This window comes from Ruditapes philippinarum, unplaced genomic scaffold (assembly GCF_026571515.1).
Source record: "Ruditapes philippinarum isolate M1 unplaced genomic scaffold, ASM2657151v2 ctg582_1_1_1_1, whole genome shotgun sequence".
NCBI lineage: Eukaryota > Metazoa > Mollusca > Bivalvia > Venerida > Veneridae > Ruditapes > Ruditapes philippinarum.
The window spans coordinates 384210-409311 of record NW_026867385.1 but is presented as its reverse complement, the minus strand read 5'-3'; the positions used below and the strand labels follow the sequence as shown (position 1 = coordinate 409311).

The window sequence follows — 25102 nt, the reverse complement described above, 5'->3', positions numbered from 1 at the left end:
CACGATTTTGCTGCAAGGTCATGCTGTGACCTTGACCTTCAAGGTAGCGACCCAAATGTTGCGCGCAACACGTCGTCTTAATACGGTGATCATTTCTGTGAAATATTTTTAAAATCCGACTTCAAATAATGAAGTTATGGACCGGACACGATTTTGCTGCAAGGTCATGCTGTGACCTTGACATTCAAGGTAGCGAGCCAAATGTTGCGCGCGACACGTCGTCTCAATATGGTGATCATTTCTGTGAAATAGTTTTAAAATCCGACTTCAAATAACAAAGTTATGGGCCGGACACGAATTCAGGACGTACGTACGTACGGACGGACGGACGGACGGACAACCCGACGACTATATGCTCCCCCGAAATTTTTCGGGGAGCATAAAAAAATATTCCTGAGGCGTAATGAGCCTTTAATGAGTTTTAACTTCGACAATTTTCCCACGCAGATACACAAATTTGTTGATTTGAAAGACAACCAAACCTAAATAGGATTTTACACCAAATATTTTGAAATCGTTATAACCGGGTAGGTAAAAATAATAACATATCTAACAAGAAAGCTTTTAATGTGTTACAGGTAACTTACACTAATTACACATTAATATAAACATATACAAAATAGGTAACGTCTATTTTTACAAAAAAAATGTTTTTCTTTATGATGCACAGATAACAGAGTAAGAAGTAATAAAAGCTACATGTAATTTACATGTAGGCTACATCCTTATTTTGTCTCCAATCCATTCGGAAATGTATGAAACAAGTCTGTCCTCATCCCTTTGAAATACCTTCCTATGCATAAGATTGCCTTTAATTCCTTCATAAATACCACAATCACTGGGAGGTACTGTTACACGAAGAATGGAGTTCTTATGATAACTTTTCAGGAGTTCTTATGATAACTGTCACGGAGTTTCTGGAAAACATTGCGGATTTCGTCGGAAAATATTTTTCTATAAACAAGAAACTCTCGTGAAAAATGGTAAGTTTTATCTTTAAAAAAGGGAGCTTGTATTTGCTTTGTACAATCAAGGCTTTAATTACAATTAAAGCTTTGCCACAATCTTTACCGAAAGTCTGTCATCTCGGTGTGAACAAGTCTGACTTTGCACAGTCTGCTATTGCGAAAATGCAGGGTTAATGAAATGAAAAGCATTCATTCTGATTTCAGATCTAAATGTTGATATTATCAAGAAAAATTATGCCATTAGTACTGTGAGTTATGTAAGTGTCTTATAAACGTGAACCAATTTCGCCATTTTCCGTTTCTTTCATTCCGCCATTGACAAACGCTGTGTTCGTGATTCCCGCCTCCTCGGCTTTTGTCGTCTCTTCTGCCATTTCTAATTCATTTAAATGGTCAATCTCACTAAGATCTGCCTTTGACAAGTGATCAACTATTCCAGCACCAAAAGAATCTCCGAGTACATTGATAGCTGTTCTGAAGCGATCCCTAAAAAAATGGAAACACAAGTAATCAGTCATTTTCTATTTAATTGTATAATGCATAACATCACCTACGTACAGGAAGCAGTCGTATTGTTATTATAGTACAATGCAAAGTATTCTTATATTTTGTATTTAGTTTCGTTTAAATTATGCTATTTCAGTTTTTCGTTTCGTTTATATCCAGATATTAACTATTATTAATTATTTCGTTTTGTTTCAATTCTAATATTTTGTTTTTCGTTTCGTCTATGTTCTGACATTTCGTTTCGTTTACATTTTGATACTTATAAATATACTACAAAAGCCAGTCATATTTTGACATGAGAACATTGTTTTACCATAGGGCCTAGAGAATTTTAATAAGCTGAAACTGGAACCAGCCATGTTTTTAATACATGTATTTGTTAATTTTTAACGAATACTCACAAGAACCAGTCTATTGCAAGGATCAAGGACACATCTTCCGTCGGTAAGCCGACAGCCGTCAACACTATAGTCATTGTAACAAGTCCAGCTGACGGTATGCCGGCGGCACCAATGGCTGCTGCTGTTGCTGTCAAACTGAAACAAGTTGACAGGGAGATAACTCACGTTGTTATGTAGTTTGGCAAAAGTTAGTTTTGATTCCCCTTTACAAGTATGTGGCATTTTCATATTTTCATGAAATAATCAGTAATAGTTCGTTGACTAAACGGCCTTCTTTTTCATTTTAGCGAACTCATTTATTGTATTATTTTACTCAGGTTGTGCAATAAATTTATAAATGAAGCTTTACTAATATTTCATTCCATATATCGAATGCCAATTACAGAGAAAATTTAAAGAGCGATGTTTTTATTAATGAGCTTATTGTGAAACGCCAAAATTCAACATGTCTTAACTTAACACAAACGACATAATGTTTAAGTATTTCTTAATTACTTGTGCGGCGAGGAAGACAATTTATAATATACTACTTTATATTGAGAAATATTGATAAAATAAAATGCGTGTTTTCATTTTCACTACAGTGAAACATATTTCCGTATTTTCACTGGTGTCTTGCCAGACTACATGCACTTTTTGCTAAATTCAACCAATAAACAATCTTTAAGAGGAAGTCTTTGAAATTGTAATGTAAAAAAAATTAGAAAAATGTATAAAATAACAAGTTTTTTTTCTATTTATACAGGATTTATTGTCATCTTGTTGTATGAAAATCATCATATTTCACTGGTGGCTACCGCCATTCATGAAATGTTTGTTTCTTACCATTCAATGAAAATAATTTCTGTTTTTTGTTTTGTTTTTGTTTGTTTTTGTTTTTTTTTAAAGAAAAATCTTTATATCTTACCTAACGGTGATGACCTCTCCAATACTCAGACCGACCCCGTTCACTTGAGCAATAAAGATGGCAGCTACAGCCTCGTATAGAGCTGTGCCGTCCATATTTATTGTGGCGCCAATTGGTGCTACAAACTTTGCTACCCGGATGTCAATGTTATTTCTGTGCTCAAGACATTCCATTGTAACCGGAAGTGTTGCAGAGCTGTAAGTTGATAAAGAACTTGGTGTAATATATATTTACAGTGTAATGCTTGCCAATATGGTGTATTTACGGGGGCTAGGGTAATGAAAACAAATATAAATACAAGATAAAGAGTGAAAAAAATGTTAGTTGGTACTGTCTAAATAAGATGCTAACTGAAAAGGAGGTAATTCAAACGATCTTATTTAATGAAATTATAATTAAGCCACGGACACGTTAATATCTGGTTCAATCAAGGTGTGCAAAATGTAAAATTTGGGAATTCCTGTTTTTGTATTAAATTTATAATCATATTTTGATATTTGGTTGACTTATGCAATTTATACCAGTTAGATTAGAACGCGGCTTGTTCTTTATTCTCGTAAGTTGGGGCAAATATATGGCAATTCACATGAAGCCCTGTGAATTTTAGGTATGAAATTTAGTTTAAATGAAAATCATTTATAAAATATATAAACGATGTATGTAAACACCAATGAATGGAACTAATTTATAACCATACAACCATGGCCAACGTCAGAAAATATACAAAATAAGTAGGCTCACAATTTTAATGAATTAATCGCCCAGGCATGCAGTTGAAAACCCCTCCATTACATACTTTAGCTCGCTTATATTTGCATTAAAGAACATAATTTAAATAAATCTGCTATCAAGATTATGAAATAAATAATAAATGTTCGGGAAAAAAAGCCAAATACAAATATGTGGTTTTAACATTAATTAAGTGTATAAGCATTCACAACGTCATGATGGGTGGAATGGAATCAAAACTTATATAACTTTTAAAACTAGAGGCGATGGCATTAAGTGCAGGTCTAAAAACCCCGCCATAGAGCAATGTCAATCTACATGGACATGCTATCGGGACAGACTCCAGTCTGTGAAGTTCTTACTCGAAGTATAGCTTTGTTAAAATTAAAAAAACATTTACAACCCTGAATATAATAAATGGACTTGTCCAACTTTTAATCTGGACTAAACCATTCCTCATTTTTAGGGGGAAATTTCAAAATAAGCACTGACAGGATTGCAATCAATACAGACCATTGGCAGTCGCTACTGACGATTTTTGATCGCCGTAAGCAGGCGAAATAACCTATCAGAAGACATTTCTCTTAATTCGAAGAAGGACAAGTTCATTACATTAAATCATAGTGGTTTAAGGTTGTATTACCTGGATGCCGTTCCCCAAGCTGTGAGTAAGGCCTTCAACATGTTGTACATGAATATGAGTGGATTCTTCCGCGTCGCAATGAGATAGACCACCGGTAAAACAATAAGACCATGTGCTGCGAGGCCCGCCAGCACCGTCAACATGTAGTAACCAAGCTGTATAAATATGGTGCCAGGATTCTCCATCTCTATCAATTTCGTAGATACCAGAAAAATGATACCTATTGGCGAGTACCTTTAAAAATAAAACAATGCTTAAAGGCGAGTACCTTTAAAAATAAAACAATGCTGAAAGGCGAGTACCTTTAAAAATAAATGCAATACTTATAGGTGAGGCGAAACCCTTTAAAATAAATGCAATACATATGGGTGAGCACCTTTAAAAATAAATGCAATACTTATAGGAAAGTACCTTTAAAAATAAATGCAATACTTAAAGGCGAGTATCTTTAAAAATAAATACAATACATATGGGCGAGCACCTTTAAGAAAAATAAATGCAATTCTTATAGACGAGAACCTCTAAAATATATGCAATACTTTTAGATGAGCACCTTTAAAAATAAATGCAATACTTGTAGGTAAATACCTTTAAAAATAAAAACATTTTCTTTAAAGGTGCGAACACGTTTATTTTATACATATAATGTACCATTTAGTCATTACCTTTGAAAGATAAAGACGTTTACTTCACACACAAAAATATAGAATGTACACTTTAAATTTGAGAGTAACTTTAACCAAAAAAAAAACGCTTTGTTTTCAGTTATTGAAGATACAAAGTCAGTTATGTAAATACTTAACATTTTAAAATTGACATAATAGTACAGCAAATAACACTATTCATTTCGTTCTGACTATGAACACATTCATTCTGACTAAGGTAGGGATCGAACTATGCTGTATGTACTGTCTAAACAATATTTAACACATAGCCTGCTGTGTTTCTTATATAAGCTTCCATTTTAGGACAGTCCATGAACTGATCAATGGATATTAAGGTGATTTCTTTTAAGTAACACACCCATAACAGTGTTGAACCATGACTGACTGCACAGAAGTACAGGCTTGGCCTGGCTCAACACTAGTGGCAAAGGCTTATCACTGAAAACCTTCAGTTCCGGTTGCGCAAGAATTTAAGCAATTAACTTGCAAAGTGTCACATTAAAAGTGGGACTTTTTTCTCTCTCATTTTTTTGCATTCTTGACCTCGAGTACTTTAGTCTATATTTTACTGCAATCATAAACTAATTGTTAAATTGTTGAAGTACATGTATGTAATTAAGATTTTGTTTGCAGATAAGATGTGGCGAAATGAATTAGAGATAATTGTCAGTGCTTAAAGCAAATAATTTGCGGTCCTTTTTTGTGTGCATAAATCAAAATGTTTGCATTTCAAGGTAAACTTACCGCATACATAGATTATATATAGGAAAACACAGTGTCAAATTTAATATCTATCAAATTTTATTGCTGTAATTTTAGGTACATATCATTAAAGGAAAGTTTTAGTGCATGTTCACCTCACTGTATAATATTGTTTTCATAAAAGACACTTTTCACCACTCCTCTTAAGGTACAACACCCATTACTAGTAGAATGGTCCTTGCGTGCTTCTACTTTTCATCACCTTTGAATGTTAAAGAAAATATAAAAGAGTACCAGATCCATAACTTCGTGAAAATCCGGCACACTTCGCCACTTTTCGTATCATATGAAATACTATATGTCAGGAGAATCCAAATTTACTAGTACCTTAAATTACCCTTTTTATAAAGGAAAAACGTCAAAGGTGTCCCCTTCCATTGAAGGCATAAATGGGTGTCATACCTTGAATGTTTCATATTGTACAAAGATGTTGTAAATATTTAAGGATAAAATTTGATTTATTCATATTTACCAGATAACAAGCATAGTTAGTTTCATGGTTGCGACATGGAGGGCTTCAAAGAAATCAAGAAGGGGTTTCCCGGCATGCCCCATGGAGGCGATGACGGCACCGAGGAACACCGAGAACACGACAATACCGAGTATATTCATCCCCTCACTCTTCTCTACATTAGGCGACTCACTCGTATAGTTACCCATCACTAGTGAACCAAATAAAAAAAAGTTATTTTTAGTTATAAATTATATCTTAACATATCAAACATTTATATATATAGAAATTATTAAACATCTGAATGAATTAGCTATAAACATTAATTAGTGATGACGTCACTGCGTATACGAATCTGACAAGGGGAAATTTGTATTAACTAGTTTGAACCATTTAAAAAAACACCTCAAATCATGTACTTAGTGTTTTTTTCAAGTGTAGTTCGTTCGGATAGAACGCAAAATAATTTCATACTTGAAAAATTTACATGCGAAGATTTATATTTTATCTTTGACATTGAATATAAAAGCTCTTTATAGTTCTTTTCACATGCGAACAAAAAAGTTCAATCATAAATTCGCCTTTATAATGCGGTACCTAGTACCATAGAAATCTGAAATCGGATACCCTTTCGCTTATTTAAAATTAAATCACGAAAAAGATTTATTTGCTCGCATATCTTTTCTGTCATTTGTATTTTTAAGTACATATCTAAATGTGCTCTTAGTTTGCGCAATTATAGTGGTTGACATGAAAAAAAAAATAGTCCGACTATGTCATGTTTAAATCAAGATTGTAAATTTGAATACTTTCTTTAATATGTTGCTTTGTAATGACAAATATGCAAGAAACACATTTTCTTAATATGATAAGCATTCAAATGACAGTTTACAACTACAAATATTAATTACTAAAATCTGTTACAAATAATGAATACATTCACATGTATTACCATTACAAACAAGAATCTCAACTGTGATTGTGTGCATCACAATTAGAGTTGTAAAAGACACATTACAATTACAAATAGAAAATGAGTATTACAATAACAAATTTCAAATACACCTTACAATTACAAAGTGTAAATAATGGAGTACAATTACAAGTACAAACAACTCATTACAATTACAAAAGCATTCGTGACAATTACATAATGTTGAAAATGCATTACAATTACAAATGTCAAAGCATTCGTGACAATTACAAAATGTTGAAAATGCATTGCAATTACCTTCCGTCTTGTTCTCATCATCAAGTGTAATTGGAAGTTGATATTTGAAAGTACCCGTTACTGTTGTTTGCTGGAAATGATAAAATAGTTTAAAAGAAATTATCACAGATTCTAGAATAGATAAGAGATATATAATTATACTGTAATACAAAAAGTACTGGAAAAAATTCAGGTTAGAACAACAAGAAAATTGAAACGGAAGGTTACTGTTCAAAAGGAAAACTGGGGATACAATAATCATTGCACTATTGTTACAGTTTTACTGCATTCAAATCTAGGTTCTTTATGTAAAAGGATATAAACTGAAGGATAAATAATAATTATAATAAAAATATATCTATAAAACATTGTATAATGATTAGGTATTGAATTAACGACTTTACTCACCCTTCGGAAAGCTGATTCCACGAGGTTGTCTGGGAAACAGTTCCTGAAGAGAAAAAGTGGGAATCAGTTTCTTGTCATATCATATATGTTAGTGTAAAATCATAAAACAAACGACACAAAATAATTATATGGTATACATACAATTTCTGAAGAAACTTAGTACATTTTTCTCAGGTATAATTTTCTTGAAAAATTGCGGCTCACCTGGAGGCATGCAGTTTTTTTATTACAGACTTCTTTTTTATGAAAAACATTTTGCAATATCATGTAATTTATATCAGCTTAATTCTCGTGCGTTTTACACAAACAATTTCTATCCGTCTCATTTTATGAAACACTTACTTAAAATATATGACTGGTTTTTAATACCTGATAAGATCAAAAAGTGCTTCCAGGGGTTCCTGTTCCTTGGAACTGCCTGATCTAGTTATTTCACCGCCCTTCTTGCCGGGCTCAATGGCAAGGACGAGGATTATACCCATGATGACGGCAGCAAACGTCGTTGTCAAGTAATACACAACCGCTCGAAGGCCCATTTTACCTAAAATTTAAAAATATCTAACTTTATCTTACATAAAAAAGCAATAACAACAATAAAACGAGCACTTGTTGAAAAACTAAATGTATCAAAAGATGGATATGTATTATAAAGAAGCGGTAAGTAAACTAAAAAAAGAAATCCGAATTGTTAGCTAAATATACATACGTACTTGTTAAAGGCCCATTCTACACCAGATATGCTATTATTTTCATTTCTCAAAAGCTTTTATTTTTGGTGCCCTATTATTTTTTTTTCTAAAAAGTTACTCATTGGCCATATACGTGAACTATCGTTTGCTTCTGTTGCCTTTTGGCAATAAGTACAGATATTTTGTATGGAAGTTAACATACTACTTCATACATTTCGCTACCCTTTTGACCATTTATTTCACATTCATTTCCTCATTCATCAGATGGTTAGCATCTAACATGCTCTAAAACCATTATCTAAATGTTATCAAACTCATGCATGCCCTTTCTAAAGAAGTAAAAATTTATTCTTTTTTGATTAATTAAGTAAAGTTCTGATTTATACTAAAATAAATTACGTTGTTCAAGATAATTAAAGAGCATGTTTATTTTTTTGGTCTGTTTCGAAAGCCTACATGGAAAGTTAACTGATATCTAAAAACTTGTGAATGAAAGACCTGATTCTCCCTCTGATTTTTTTTCTTCTTCAAAGGACGGCCCAATTGTAGGGTTTGTGGAAAATATTTGATAAAGGATTAATGTAAATGGATAAGCGTCATTTTACGTAAATAAGATTTGAAGAATGTCCATTTGTTGATAACATAAAAGGTTACGAGAACTTCCTCATTTCATAGTCACTAAGTTTTCTAAGATAGCAGTCACACGGCCTTATTGTACATAGTGCTGTTTGCAAATAGGCCCTTAACCTTTAAAGTTGATATAGGTGATATTATAGTTTTCTAAGTGCAGTTTTCACAAATATACAAAGTGATAACCAGTCCATGTCAAACAGAACTCAAGATTTATAACGTGGATTTTATCCAATCAAATACTAGTTGTAAGTAATGAAAGATAAGATAATATTGAGGGCAATGTCGTGCCCATGTTAGTGAAATGGGTACGAATAAACAGGTGACGAGATTAGAAATATGACGAGATTTCAAGGACCGATGATGAAATATGTGTTCACGATGATGAAATGGAAAAGAATGTAAGAACTTCTTGTTTACATTATGGCCAGATACCCTAATATTTTGTGTAGATTATTGCCTATTTTGTCGTCGGGCAAAGTGTTTTTGTAGACTGTGTGAGATACAAAACGTTTGTGAATATAAACAACTCAATTCACTTTACTTTACAAGATTCTATAAATTATATTTTCACCACAGCACTTCTAGAGAACTCATAAATAGCGCGTTCAAGTATCTTGCTTTGGCATTTCTATGTTATGTAAATAAAATAAATAAAAAAACAAGATAAAAATACATAATACCCCAAAAATACATATACATATATTATATAAGAAGGACCAGATGCTTTGTGTCATGTTGTCATGGAGATAAATGTATGTATATTTTAGATGTTTTAAGCCAAAATATTTACCGGTCATTTTTCTCCGTTCATATTATCCTGTCAAAACACTGAGAGTGCGAGTGGCGGGCTATAGCATCAGCCGTATACCACTAGTAAAAGGCCATTAAAGACAGCTAACCAATGCAGTCTGATTACATCATTCGTTTTCTGTTTTGATTATTAGGATTGTTGTTGTTATTATTATCATCATCATCATCATCGTCATTATTTCTTAACAGATTATTGTTTTTTTAACAAATATTGAAACCAGTCAACTTAACAGTCATCCGTTCCATTTCCACAAAAGGTCAAGTTCATTGTACATGTTTGGGTATAAAAGGGTTAGTGGCACTGTTTAATGTGGAAATCACGTGTAAAGAAAGGACAACAAAACAAATCTATATCTTACCGGATGCTTTAGCATTGAGAGATGCTAGGGATGATATGATACTGGAAATGATTAGAGGTAATATCAACATCTTCAACATGTTCATCAATAAATCTCCCGGAAATCTCAGGTAGAATATCTTCCTTTTCTGCCAGTATTCCCAACCGTCCGCCGTCCGTACCGTCAGCCCAGCGATGACGCCAATCGCCAAGGCGATCACCATTAATATAATGATGAGATTCGCCTTGATATGGTGCAGTATCTTCTGACTCGTGGTCATTGGTATGTTCCGAGTAACACCGTCCTTCGTTACGGTTACCATTGTTACTGAGTTTCAGTTTTTTCACTTTTTATCCGAAAAAAATACTTTAACCGAGCAGTATACACACTGAAGACGAAACAGCGACAAGTTTAGAACTATCCCTTGCGTTGTGAAAATTTTGAACTATCCTTTGAAAAAAAGAAAAATAAATATTACCACCTTTGTTTTTGTATACTTCAAATTTCATCGACCGAAATCTAAAAATCGAAATATATCAAAATGATTGTCATTAACACTTGAAATCATTCATATACAAAATTGTGATTTCTTTTTTTTATCCAGACGTTAAGTAAGGAAAATTATTTGATAGGCGATTAAAAGTTTTAATTCTAAACACGCACGACAGCTTATCTAGATGAAGATTTGGTATGCGTCTATACCACTATTTGAATAAATTCAATTAAATGACGTTCCATGACTTTATTTGAATAGATACGGATGTTCCTTGTATTTATATTGGAAAATAATTATAACAAAATCCCCACTTTTGACATATATATACATGAACGTACATCGCCTGAATGTAAACAAACTTATTCTTGGAGATCCGGCTTTTAGCTTTATATAAAGTACACTTCTGCCCAGCCTTCTTGTGTCGTATTAATCACGAAGGTAGGTGAAAAATACAATCCTTGCTTGAAATGAATTAATTACTCCCTCGTTTATTGTAATTTTAAAAATAACATATATTCTCGATTTACAATTTATCAGGATTTAATGCTATATATTTTACGCAATGTAATTTTATATATTTTATACATTTATCATATGATGTTATTTAAATTAGTGTACCATTTTCGCAGTTTCCCGTAAATTCATGTATTTTATTATTCATGAATAATCTTATGTCTTGTTGACATTTTTAACTTAACAGCGTGAAAGAGCATATATATTCTCCATTAAAAACTTCCAATAAAATGGTGAACTAAACTAAATCTATCATTAAAAATCGATTAAAAACGAGATTTACATTTTTGTTTCATTGTTTATCTTTCCGCATATTGACCTTTGACCTTGTAATGCACGTTCTCCGTCGTTACACAGATATGCACGCGTGATTTTACGCGACGTTTTTTACATACATTATGCGTAGGTGAATTCCCCGTACCTATGATTAATATTCACAACCGTGAGCTATAAACAAAGAACGTATAATTTCTTGAATTTTAATAGATGCGCACGCGTCATAGAAATTAATAAATCCTGGATTAGTAATATATAAATTTCGTAACACCATTTTTTTTGTTCAATAATAAATAAATAAAACTCACCTACAAGTGTAAGAGATACCGTCAACAATGAGTTGATAAATTAGGTACACAAAATAAATCCCCAGGTTAATTTATGTCCGTCTGTTTTCACGTTTGAATTATCTTCATCAAAACTTCCCGGTACGTCGTGCCCTGATGAAGTTGACAAAAAATCAAAAGTCCATTTAGTTTATTTGACGTTGACAAACGGACAGATTTTGTACAGAGATTGAAAATTCGTCACGAAGCTATATGTTTGAATGCATTGCAAGTTTACTGTAGCCTATGTAAAGATTTGAGCTGTTTACATATGAAGAACTTAACCTATTCCGTATTGAAAGATGTCTGACTGTCGGTTTTGAATCAACATTGTATGCAAATAAAAAAATTGCTTTAAATTTCATTTAACTAAAAGAAGAATTTTCATTTCGGGTGTGACTGTGTGTTTTCATATAAAAAAAACATGTTTTAATTTTAAGGGTACATCACGGTATAACAGGGTCATACCCATTTCAAACACTGAGTCATATACAGTATATCATTAATTTAGCACTTTCAGCGGCAGATTATCAAGACTTTTTCATCAAATATGACAATGGCAATTGTAAAAACTTCGAAACAGGGCATGTGCGTTACAAAATACATGTATGTATCGTTAAAAATGACTGCAGGTCAAAGAACAATGGCAAGTGTCAGGGCATATTCGTTACAAAATATGTATCGTTAAAAATGACTGCAGGTCAAAGAACAATGGCAAGTGTCAGGGCATATTCGTTACAAAATATGTATCGTTAAAAATGACTGCAGGTCAACGAACAATGGCAAGTGTCAGGGCATATTCGTTATAGAATATGTATCGTAACGAGCAGTGGCAAGTGAACAACATTCAAAACATTGCATATTCGTTACAAAATATAAATCGTTAAAAATGACTGCAGACCAAAGAACAATGGCAAGTGTCAGGGCATATTAAAAAATAACTTAACGACAACGAACAATAGCAAATGTCAGGGCATATTCGTTACAAAATATATATCGTTAAAATAACTGTGGGACAACGAACAATGGCAAGTGTCTGGGCATATTTGTTATAAAATATGAATCGTTAAAATAACTGCAGGACAATAAACAACGGCAAGTGTACAAAATTCAAAACAGGGCATATTCGTTACAAAATATGTATCGTTAAAAATAACTGCAGGTTAACGAACAATGGCAAATGTAAAAAAAAATCAAAACAGGGCATATTCATAACAGAATTTGTACTTTTCAATGTCAATCATTAAAAATGTCTGCAGGACAAAATCAATACAAAATAATTAAGAGTACTAGTACATATAATCATTTAGTGTTATATTAAAGTTGATTAAATTAAAAAAAAGTTTTAATGATCCTCAGAGCGGTAAGGGTCGCGATCGGTTTTGAAACCAGAAAGTTTTCATACTACATTTCGCACTTTGAATTCTTTCATGGGTTGTAGACTTTAAAATCTGATTATATAATTACCCATATAATTACCCAGTGTTAACATGTGTTTTTTTTATTATTATTTCAATAGTATTTTCTAAACGTCTTCGGTATGAAATTAGTGTCAAACTTGTACAAAAAATGTAAAATTACTAGTGTACTGACACAATACAAAAGAAGATAGTTTAAAAGATAAACATGTAGACGAAACGAAATAATTACCATATTTATGTAACAAAGAAAAGCACTTTGGAAAAAAACATTGTATATTATTGAAACGCAGTTAAAGTTAGGAGAACAATACATTTGAAACTAAATACAGTGTTTATGGCTTTTCACGTAAATCAGAAATAAAACAGAAAAGATCTGTATATGGTGCATATTTAATATATGTAACATAATATTTATTTACATCACAATGTACCCAAGACAGAATACAAGTATTGTTTTGTAACAAAATATATATATAAAACAATGTAGCAATCATTGATAATGTAAAATCAAAATAAAGTTGTTACGAAAATAATGTGGTATGAAATAAAGCCTCTAAATATATGAAATTTTAATCTAATTCAATACATTGATTATCACAAAAATAGCGTGAGCCATGAAGAAAACACATTTAAAACAAAATTGAACCGTAAAAAGGGTGCGGGGCCCAGGGGCAATTCACTTTTACATTGACTGGTACAGAATTTGATAAATCGCTTATTGTCACCAGTAGACTGTCCACCATTGACTTTTTGACCGAAAATTTTAATCAAATTTTCAACAACATCAGTAAAGAATGCATCAGCGTCCAGTTTTCAATTTAGAAAAGAAATAAACATCATTACTTGCAATTTACTGTGCAACGAAGTTTGTTTTCTTATCATTAAAAAAAAATGAAGATACTTTTTCAGGTCAAAGGAACCATTAAAGTTAATAATAACAGAGTTACAAATTGAATTTTGATTTTTTTTTATCAGTCCCTGATTCAATGTGTATTTGTTTATCTATTTATTTTGGTTGGGTTTTCGGTCACAAAGACAGCATTTTTCAGGCATAGATCGGCACCAGATTATAACCATGTTAACTACCTCGCGCAAGTTATTGAACGTTTGTTCATTCACAAGACGTAAAAACGCTTGATGCGATTTAGATTAAACTTCATGAATGACAAAACAAATCGTTTCAATCTAATCTTTTTATGTCAGTAAAAAAAGTTTATGATAAGATAAATCATTAAACTTAAGGTTAAAACTGTGTGTGCTTAATTTATAAGGTTTATTTTTACAGAGGAGTTGTTCAACGCTATCTCATATCGTCTAGCAACAGATAGGGCTTGCCTTGTCTTATTGTATGTTTCATTATTTGATATAAAAATAAGACAAAATAAGAAGAAGAACGCAAAATTATGTTAAGTTAATACATTTAAATGTTTTAAAAAAAATGTATTAATGTTAAAGTAATTTACATGTATACGATTCACAAAAGAACATGTATATACACAAAATTTGATATTATTCATATATCATATCAAATATTTATTAATATTTTGTTGGTTTTTTTAGTAATGTTTTTTTTTTTTGTCATTGTTGGGGATTTTTTTTCGGGGGTATGATTTTGTTATTTGCAAAATACATTATACACTTATTGAAATACAAATCAATAATATATATATAGATTACGCGCGTAGCAATATCTTTTACTACCGCATTAACCTTTAGAAATGCCTCAAGTTCATTGTTGTCCCATCTGATAGCACTACAAGACACGCACATCTTTATAAGCATGAAAAATGTACTCAAAATTTTGTAAATGTAGGATTGTTGATCCCTCCGTTTTCCTTTTCCATTTCTGGAATAGTTTCTTCAACTGAAATTTCGTTGTCAGCATCCAAGCCATGTTCCTGGTCAAATCTCGCTAAATCTGCCTGCGAAAGTTTCTCCACAATTCCAGCACCATATGAATCACCCAGCACATTGATAGCTGTTCTGAACCGATCCCTAGAGTAAAGTATGACAAACGTTTAATATAAACTAAAAATAGAATCTCTAAATTTACATGAACTTCTACATATAGACTATAATAAGCCATTGATGTCATGTTTAAACTATTAATAGAAGAAATTATCATTCAAACCGTAAACTTGCCGAATTTGTGTAATGGATTCGCCCTACTTTTGAATAAGAGCAATCCATTTTGATTTAAGGGATTTCAAAATCAGCATATAAAAATTAAGCGCTGCCGGGATATGTAGGCTGCTATGATTCATGTAAAGTTGGGAAATAGTTTAAGTAGGTTAAGCACGACTAAATGAATTGTTTTAACATAACAAAGAAAAGTTCACAAATTACTTACAAGAACCAATCTATTGCGTAGATAAGTCTGATGTCATCAATTGGTAAACCAACAGCAGTCAACACTATTGCCATGGTAACGAGTCCAGCAGAAGGAATACCTGCTGCCCCAATGGCTGCTGCAGTGGCTGTCAGGCTGTAATTTACAAATGACGTTTTAAATACACACATAATACTTTGAAACTTCTTATTGCGGACGACGATAATGCTCTTCTTGTTCCACTAGCATAGAGAGAGCCAGGCCAGCTAAGAAATCTAAAATGTATCTGTGCAGTCTGACCAAAAGACTGTTCTCTGTTTGCGGCTAAGGTTTCTTATTTTGTCATCACCATCTATTATCATATATAAGCAGTGGGGTTTAACAATATATTATTATTATTATTATTATTATTATTATTATTATTATTATTATTATTATTATGTATTATTATTTCATATAAAATCTAGCAATTCAGTGGTTACCAAGACGGGGAAAAGAGAAAAAAAAGTTTTAAAGACAGGGAATACAGAACGAAAAGCTAAAATGGCTCGGGAAAAGAGAGACAAGTGGATAAAATATTAAGTTATAAAAAATGATACAATTTCTTAAACTAACCATATCATATATTATTCGATATCATATCATATCATATCATATATAAACAGCTGTTAAAATAAATCCCTCCTCATAATGTATAATCTAATAAGCTTGATTTGTTTGCTTGTCCTATTCAGAGATAACATTCGAGTAATAAAATGAAATATAATAAAATAAATCTTACCTAATTGTTATCACTTCGCCAACATTAAGGGTTATACCATTGACCTGGGCAATAAAGATAGCCGCCACTGCCTCATACAGTGCCGTGCCGTCCATATTTACAGTGGCACCAATCGGAGCAACAAACTTGGCAACCCGGATGTCGATCTTGTTGCGGTGCTCCAAGCATTCCATAGTGACGGGTAATGTAGCTGAACTGATATGAACAAAAGATAAAAATATTAATTGTAATAAGGAAAAAACAACTACTGTGAAATAGGAAAAAACAACGGGGGGGGGCCCCCAAAAGTTTGGTTTTTCCACTTTGTGGGGGGGTTCCAAAACAGAAACGGGGTCTATAAAGACATACAAAAAAAATTGGAAAAAAATTGTTTTATTTCAAAATTTTATTAACTTGAAAAAAAACAAAACGGAAAGGTAACAAAATCTTTTTAAAAAGAAAAGGCACACAGGCGACGCGTTATTTTCCCGGGAGTGCGTCTTAAGTCAATTTTGACTTTAAAAAACCACTCCCCCCCCAAAAAAAAAAACTCACCAAACCGTATTCCGAGCAGTTAAAGCCATTTCCTTTAGGGTTGGAAAGGAAAAAGCTAATCCAGCTGGGGCTTCGAAAACGTTAAGGTCGGTTTCTACTCAGGTGTCCGTTTGTGCCTGAAATCAGGTACAGAAGGGTACCCACCTGAGGTCTTCCTCAACTAGTAAAACAGAAGGGCCGCCATAATACCTATATTGTGTCGGTGGGTGCGACTTAAACCCATAAAGTAAAACCCATAAAAAATACCTGGATGCCGTTCCCCATGCAGTGAGCAACGCTTTCAGCATGTTATACATAAACACAAATGGATTTCTGCGAGCAGCTACGAAATAGACGAGTGGGAGAACTATAAAACCATGGACAGCGAGTCCAGCAAGAACAGTAAGCATGTAGTATCCTAGCTGTATAAACACGACACTTGGGTCCTCCATCTCAATCAGCTTTGTGGCCACAAGGAAGATGATTCCGATAGGCGAATACCTTAGAAAAAATGACGAAAATGATGACAACAAACTAGATTATACGAAACAAAGAATTTCTGAAAACGTTAGCAAAAAACATGGATGGTTATCGTTGAAGAATACATGTACAATAAATTATGATTAAACCTTAGCATGCTAAATAGACTTGTCCGTCTTTTAATGTGGACAAAACCATTCATCATTTTAGAGAAAATTTCAAAATATAAACTGACCGAATAGTGAAAAAGTCCAAAATTATATCAGTGATTTGACCTATGGTTAATCACAATATTATTGAAAATTAGGAATACTACGGGAATTCAAATGCATTATGTTGATTAAGGCATTATAAATAATTTGTATTGTTTTGTCCATTAGGAAATTTGCAAGTTAAAAAGCTTGGGCATTGTTAATTTTTTACAGAATAAAAAATACATACGTTCATTTGTAAACTAAGTGACCCAAGGGCAAGGCCAATTTTGACCCAACTGGCATGATTAACATCAATTTTGTAAAGGACCTCAAGCTCTATAAACTGTAGCTTCTAAGAAGATTTTTAAAGTTTATTTTCCTAAAAGTCTATGTACACTAAGTGACCCCAGGGCGGGCCAAATTTGATCCAATAGGCATAACTTTTGTAGAAAACCAAAAGATCGTTCCAAGTATACTTGATACCTAACACTTGATTTTGGTTTCTAAAGAAAATTGTTTACAAGATTTAATTTTTAAATAGCGTCTGTGATCTTGACTGGAAACATTTTTGTAATTTAGTAGAAAGTGACAAACTCCTCGCAACGATTATGTCACACTGTACTGATAAGGGGAGGTAACCACTGGCCTGCAGGATGATTTGTGGTTTAAAAAGATGTTGTTTAAAGACATTGTGGATGATGACAAAACGACAAACAACAAACGTTGCCATCACAAAAATTCCCGAAAATTTCAGTATAAGAAAAAAATAAATAAAGATAAATACAAAGCAAAAAAACACCAGACAACAACAAAAACACAAAAGAACCCTCCTCCCCCAAATAAAAATAAATAACTAAAAAAACAAAAACAAACAGGAAGTAACCTGAATACAATCTCAATACAATCAGAACAAGAGAAGGCCAAAGAGTAAACAAGATCAACCACAATTTTATAGGAAATCGATAATCAATCAGATCATTCTTATTCTAAACAAATATTTACAACTACATTGCACACGTTCACTGGGTCGGGCGGCATGAATATTAACACACATCTATAAGAAAGTGTATCTACGTATTGATTGAAGTTTTACAAATGTTTTGTGTTACAAAGTAATTTAGCGATTCACTTGTTTCTTATTACAACGTCTTAAATCTATACCATTTTACATAATTTGTATATATTTATTGTTTTGGTAACTGTAGAATAAGAAAAAAATGTCATAGCTGAGGAGTCGTGGACTTCAACAGTGAAGAACCAATACAAGTGATTATATATATCATTAGCGATGATTGCACATTGCACGATGATAGGATGACTAAAAGAATCGCACAACGACGACATCCGGGCAATGTCCAGGATACGGTATACCGTAGTGATTATATGACGAATCGGTAAATATAGTCTACCGTATGTCGTCATTTATTATTATAATAAACCCGATCTGCTCCCAAATCCCTCAAAAGGCCTGCACGTCACAGACAAGGCACACGGCAGGTCAAGGTCAAGTCATCTTAATGACTAGAGATGATTGGTTGACCTGTCGTGGCTAACACGGGAGGGTGTCGGTAATATTAGAGTATCGTTGTCTCCACTTACTGCCACCGTATAAAAAACAATCTTAGGAAGATCCATAAAGTGAGTCGCAGCTGTTTACGGTCCTCCGACCGGGCCAGCAAGTGCGCAGATACTCTGGCCTATATGGGTTCGTCCCGGCGGCCAGGATAAAAAACGCAGACATAACACAACCTATCCCGCTCTCGCCTATTTTCGTTAAGCTAGTTTTTATGATACTTTATTACATGTTTTGCAGTAGATTACTGAATTATAACGGTTAATTATATTCTGATAATTTCACAGTAATGATTACCAAATATAATTTCACAGTAGCCGAACTATATTTGGCGTAAAAATAAAATATTTATCATTAATGACTGTTTTTTTCAGCGGAAATGTAGTCAATCATAATAAAAAATGTACGTGATAACTGTAGTTCGTAAATATTTACGAACGTTGTGCTGAAAAACATCTAAAATCTAAAAATAATCATGGAATTATATTTTGCTTCAACATTGTGACGTCATTATTTGATGACGTCATGAAGATAAGAGCATGACGTTACGCGGCAATAATCAGTAAAATGGTGTAAAAATCGTTAAAAAATCATGAAATAAACAGAAAATTTGTTTGTTTTACATGTAAGATCAAATAATATTTCACTCGTGAACCCCAGCTATTATATTTTCACTCGTGGCTACGCCACTCGTGGAAAATATTGCATCTGGTGTTCACTCGGTGAAATATTTTGCCGGCTCGCCACGGCGAGCCGGTATTACGGTAGGATTTTACTGAGAAACAACCTAAAACTCCGAAGCTATCCAAAAATTTAATCGAAGCTTGGCTTCCAGCTTTCTACAAAATTTATCTATCGGGGCTAGGATCCAAAATTATTTAGCCAATCAAATTTTATCTTACATAGCGTCAAAAAACCTCCAATTTTCACGCCATTTTTAAAAATCAGCAAGTATTGTTTTGAGCGCAAAGATATAATGATGATAAAAATGTTTGTCTTTATGAATTCTTTTCAATAAATCATATTTACACTGAATTCTGATTTAGCGATTTCACCTGTTTTCTCTGTAGTAAGTTTTCGTTTGGTTAATTAACATAAGTGTACATCTGGTTCTATGCATTTTTTATTTTTCCTTTTTTTCCGGTCATTTTATCCTTTCCGGTATTTAGTGTATGTATCTACTGGCCGGGATCCGGGACGCCCGGGATCCGGGATCGTATAAGATATGGAGGAAAAACCTAATGAACTATATTTGTGTTGATTGTTGTCGTAATGAAAGGCCATTAAACGTTAATTTTTTATTGTATATAATGAACGTTAAATTAATTTAACTTATGCTATAGATATATTTAGAGCTATTTATTAACAAACTTAAAATGCGGAAATCACAATACTTATAATTATATGCCTAATTAATTGGAAAAATCAAAGAATATTTACATTTTAATACGATCCTGGCTTTTCTGAAAACTATATTCTTGAACTGGTCAATTTCCGGGATCCCTGTATGTTTTAATAGGATCCCGGCTTATCTGAAAAACATCTTCTTAGACTGGTCAATTTCCGGGATCCCTATATTTTTTAATAGGATCCCGGCTTTTCTGGCTGAATTGATTGACAACTTGTGTTTACTTTAGGACTTGTGCCTCTCATTCCAATACTAAATAACATACATGTATTACAACTTAATTTTGTATAAAGAGACATCTTTATGAAATCAACCTATCTAACATTTTGTGGTCAAGGTCAACAGGCCATATAGTAAATGTGCATAGACATAGGTTCTTCATTCAATCTGTTTACATGCACCTTCATATATACTTATACTCATCTTGGTTAAACTGAAGGAACTTTATATGTCACTTTCAGTCAATGAGTTTAAGATTTTGAATTTACTGGCCCGAATTCCAGTTTTGAATTTATTCTACTAAATAATTAACAAAATTTTCTTAAATTTACACTGGTCTGAACTTATATACACTGGCCATCGGGCACCGGGCCAGTGTTGACTTCACTTTTATTTTGATGTTCGCTGAAGTCTCTTCAGCTAACAGAACTGTCATTTTTACATTTAAACACACCCCTTGAAAAAAAGTACGAAGCGAGTCGCTACTAGCTTTTTTAAAAGCTAACCTTGTTCGATCTTACACTGAAACAAACAAATATCCTCTATATTTTAGTACTGTATTTTAGCCCATTAATGACGTCATTATTTACAAAAAACCAACATGGCGGCTCATGGAAATCAGTATACCGGTATAGTGTTAAGTAAATGTATTAAATTTGGTTTTCTTACCAGATGACCAACATTGTAAGTTTCATGGTCGCAACATGAAGAGCCTCAAAGAAGTCCAAGAGTGGTTTTCCGGCTGGTCCCATCTTCGAGCACATAACTCCGAAAAATATGGAAAACACGACGATGCCAAGAATGTTCATCCCTTCTGCTTTAATGACTTTGGGGGAGTCGACTTGATCGACAACAATTGCTGATGAAAACAAAAAGAAACATATTTGTTTTTGCAATATAGCTCTATAGTATATATATATTTTCAAGAAAACTCGATTTTCTTTCCTATAAAATGTAGCAAGTTCATCTACGCGAAAACGATCAGCAGAACGACATATACTAATATATGCATGTAACAACGCAAGTATTAACTCCCGTGCGCTGTCTTGGAATTTTTACTAGATTTAAAGAGTTATAAAAGGGACTTCTTAGGAATAAAGCTTACGGTGTCGGTTGTTTCAGTTTGTTTAAGTGCAAGGAAATAAATTCTTAATTTTATAATAGCCTTGATGAAAGTTGCAGTCATATTTTCAAAGAATATTGCAGTTCTTGAAAACATTTTATGAAATAATCATTATGTCCTTATTCCTATGGCATCATTTAAGTCATTTTTGTTCCTGCCTGGAGTTATGAGCACTGATTTTGTAAATAAAAGCAATTTTTTACCTTTAACCTGCCGGAACTGGAAATGACAAAACTTTGCCACAAGTTCAGAGACTCATTTGTCAGCCCTAATCAGACTCTTTGTTTATTTGTTTTGCATTTTGATATTGAAATCCCTTAAACTTTGAATGGACTGTCCTTAATTCAAAGCAGGGAAAATTCATTAAACGAAGAAAACAGCAGGTTAGGTTTTGATATCAAATTCAAGGAGACCTAGCCAGACCTAAGACAAAGAAAAAGTCAGTGCCGATGATAGTGTTGGGACGGCCTTAAAGCATCGAGGCTTCAGACGGTCAATAAGTACAAAGAAATGTTATGAAATTTAGGTGAACAGTAAATACTGAACTTTAGTGAGGTTTTATGTACTGACTTGTTCATTCAAAAAAGAAAGTTGTCAAAATTGTCAACAAGATAATTATGCAATATCGATGGTAATCCCGATCGCAGAAAAGCTTTCTAAGTAAAAATATCAAAATATATTATTATTATTATATTATTATTATTATTATGCACGTTTTAAGCGATTTCTTTGAACTACTTTGTATAACTGAAGAGAGATTTTGAAATATTATAATAACAGCTAGCAGATTATCTCTTATCCTATGGAGGAGATAATTATGAAAATTTCTGTCTGATCATACGTGTGTATAAGAATATACATACTGGTGTTCCCATCTGTTTCTGTCACATCAAATGTATTAACAATAGTCGTTTGCTGTAAGTATAAAAATACGTTCATTTATAGAAAACACATTCAAATAGAAACGATGTAACTAACAGGGTTATATTATATGTGTATATATTTAGCATGCTCGTGAAAGTGATAGCATGCTCGTGAAAGTGAAAACATTCCTTTTGACGCGAAATTGTGTATGAACATTTCTATGTAGGGCGATGATCTTTTTGCCCTACGCAGATTGCGCATGTGCGAGAAAATACTATATCCGGTCGATTTTTTCATAGCAACGGACCGCGTCGTAAAAAGATCTATACGAGGGGGGTTCTATAAGTTCAATGGACTCGGTATTTTTCTATACAATTTTCTGTTTAGTGTTAACAGCCGTGCAGTCAACACATACATTTTTTCTCTTACTTTTTGTTTTTAAACCTACACGTAGCTAAGACATTTTATGAAAAAGTCAGAATATTGAGTTCAGGGCAGTCATGAAGTTCGTCACTATGGAAAAGATATTTCCAAAGAGATCCATTCCTGAATGGCTGATCGCCGGATTAAAGTTGCCGAACTTACTTCAGAATATGGTATTTCTAATGAAGGTGTTTGCATTTAGGCATGTTACATGTATCTGCCACGTGGGTATCCAGAAACCTGAACATGCAGTTACAATGCCAAACCACCCTTCAGTGGCAAAGATATTGGCCAAGGTATTTTTGGGACTCCAAAGGGATTATATGGATAGATTACAAGCTAGCTGGTATTTCAATTACAGGAGAATACTATACCAATCTTATCAAACAATTAAGGCTTGCATTTAAAGGAAATCGAAGGGGAAGACAACTGTGCCCTTTTTTGTATGATAATGTCCCTGTGCACAAGTCCAGGGTTGCCTGAGCGGCTACTTATGAGTGCAAGTTCACGCGTCATACAGTCCAGATCTGACCCGCCCTCCCCCAACCAAAGTGATTAATATCTGTTTCGAAATTTTAAGTCCCACTTGCGTGGAACCAGATTTTGAGACGGTGATGATCTCAAGCTAGGCTGCTACAGAGGTTTGGTCTGGGAACCAAACCAGACGACTTTCATTTTAAAGGCATAGATTGCTGAAAAGAAAAGTGGGCCACATGCAATGACGTAAAGGGGATGATATTACAAAATAATGTTGAAACCATCTTCCAATCTGTGAGTTAACCCCTGTGCTTTACGAACTTATTGAACTCCGCTCGTACGTAAGAAAGAATTATGTGTTTGTTTGTTTTTTTTTTTCCTTTTATGACAAATGTCATAGCGATGCGTCGAATCTCAAGTTTTATTTCGTATATTAATTTACAAGTCTGAGCCATTTGTTGTGTAACAAGAGAGAGGGAGAGAAAATAATTGTCATTTTTTCTGGCTACCATTCAAACTTGGTCCGGTAAGACAGTACTATGTACTCTAAAAACGTTGGGTATAGCGTTTGCTTAAATGTAAAATTAATTCTCAAGTGTTGTAATAAAGTTAAAATAAATATTTATTTTCGACGCTGATCAATAGAAAGTAGGAAAGACATAAGATATAATATGTTAAAGGCAAACACTTATTTACTTATTAAAAAAAGAAATAATTATTTTGCTTCACCGACTTATTTTATGAAAATTACCTTTCTGAATGCAGACTCTACTATGTTGTCAGGGAAACAGTTTCTGAAGTAACAAAAGCAGGAACGTATAAGTTGCAAGCTTTCAAAGAACAATAAAGATCACGTAACACGAAATCTTTGTTTACTTAAAATCTAACACAAAAAGAAACGAAAAAAATATGGATAAAGCAAACAGTACGCATTAGACCGAACTGTACTGTTTCATTTCTTTTTTCTTTTGTAAACATTAAATGGTAAAAAGAGACTTATAAGGGGAAAAAATATTTAAAAGGAGACGAGAATAATTATATTGAATACAATGGCTGTAATGAAAACCACGTTTTTTATTTGCTTTCTGGATTTTTGTAGTCAGCTCATAAAGAAATGTATGTCCTATATACCGATATCATCAAGTGTAGCTTTTATACAAAATGGCCTTGGGTATACGAATTCAGGTTGTCAATAAATGAAACGCATTTCAATTGACATGAAAATGATTTAACGCTTCAATCTAAAGCTTCATAAATAAATATTTTTTTTTTGATTTTAAAGTCAGATACAAACTACCCAGGTCACGTGACCTGTTTGGCAATCGTACAGGTCGTTGGGATAATATGCGACCATGTGTTGAGACACAAAAACCTTGAGCCTCGATAAATTTTGCTTTTGTAAAATGAAAATAAGACAGGCTAACAGACACGAGTGTCCATCTTTAAGAAAAAACGCTAAATTAGCGACTTACTTACAGACGGATAGACAGTCAGTCAGACAGATTTATTAACCCTCCACAGAAAGACAAAATTGATCGATTTTATGTGAAATCCTGGTAAATTTA

The 25102-nt window shown here is 33.1% G+C and overlaps 2 protein-coding genes across 4 annotated transcripts; both read right to left on the bottom strand.

Moving 5' to 3' along the window:
- Positions 1–550: 550 nt before the first annotated feature.
- On the bottom strand, positions 551–11985 carry LOC132735944 (excitatory amino acid transporter 3-like). 3 transcript variants are annotated; one of them, XM_060722985.1, is made up of 10 exons: positions 11715–11985; positions 10143–10571; positions 8021–8192; positions 7652–7694; positions 7265–7334; positions 6055–6244; positions 4156–4389; positions 2784–2978; positions 1877–2011; positions 551–1454 (listed from the first exon to the last, which is right to left on the bottom strand). In XM_060722985.1, exons 2-10 carry the CDS (start codon positions 10441–10443, stop codon positions 1235–1237), a joined length of 1560 nt encoding a protein of 519 aa, XP_060578968.1. In that variant the 5' UTR covers positions 10444–10571; positions 11715–11985; the 3' UTR covers positions 551–1234. The 3 variants fall into 3 exon arrangements, with proteins under 3 accessions (XP_060578968.1, XP_060578970.1, XP_060578969.1); XM_060722987.1 differs by lacking the exon at positions 11715–11985 and adding an exon at positions 10785–10921; XM_060722986.1 differs by lacking the exon at positions 11715–11985 and having other exon boundaries at positions 10143–10913.
- Positions 11986–13527: 1542 nt separating this feature from the next.
- LOC132735945 (excitatory amino acid transporter 1-like) lies at positions 13528–24335 on the bottom strand. Its single transcript, XM_060722988.1, has 7 exons — positions 24289–24335; positions 22637–22688; positions 21320–21509; positions 17044–17277; positions 16264–16458; positions 15504–15638; positions 13528–15148 (listed from the first exon to the last, which is right to left on the bottom strand). Exons 3-7 carry the CDS (start codon positions 21457–21459, stop codon positions 14947–14949), a joined length of 906 nt encoding a protein of 301 aa, XP_060578971.1. The 5' UTR covers positions 21460–21509; positions 22637–22688; positions 24289–24335; the 3' UTR covers positions 13528–14946.
- Positions 24336–25102: the final 767 nt, after the last annotated feature.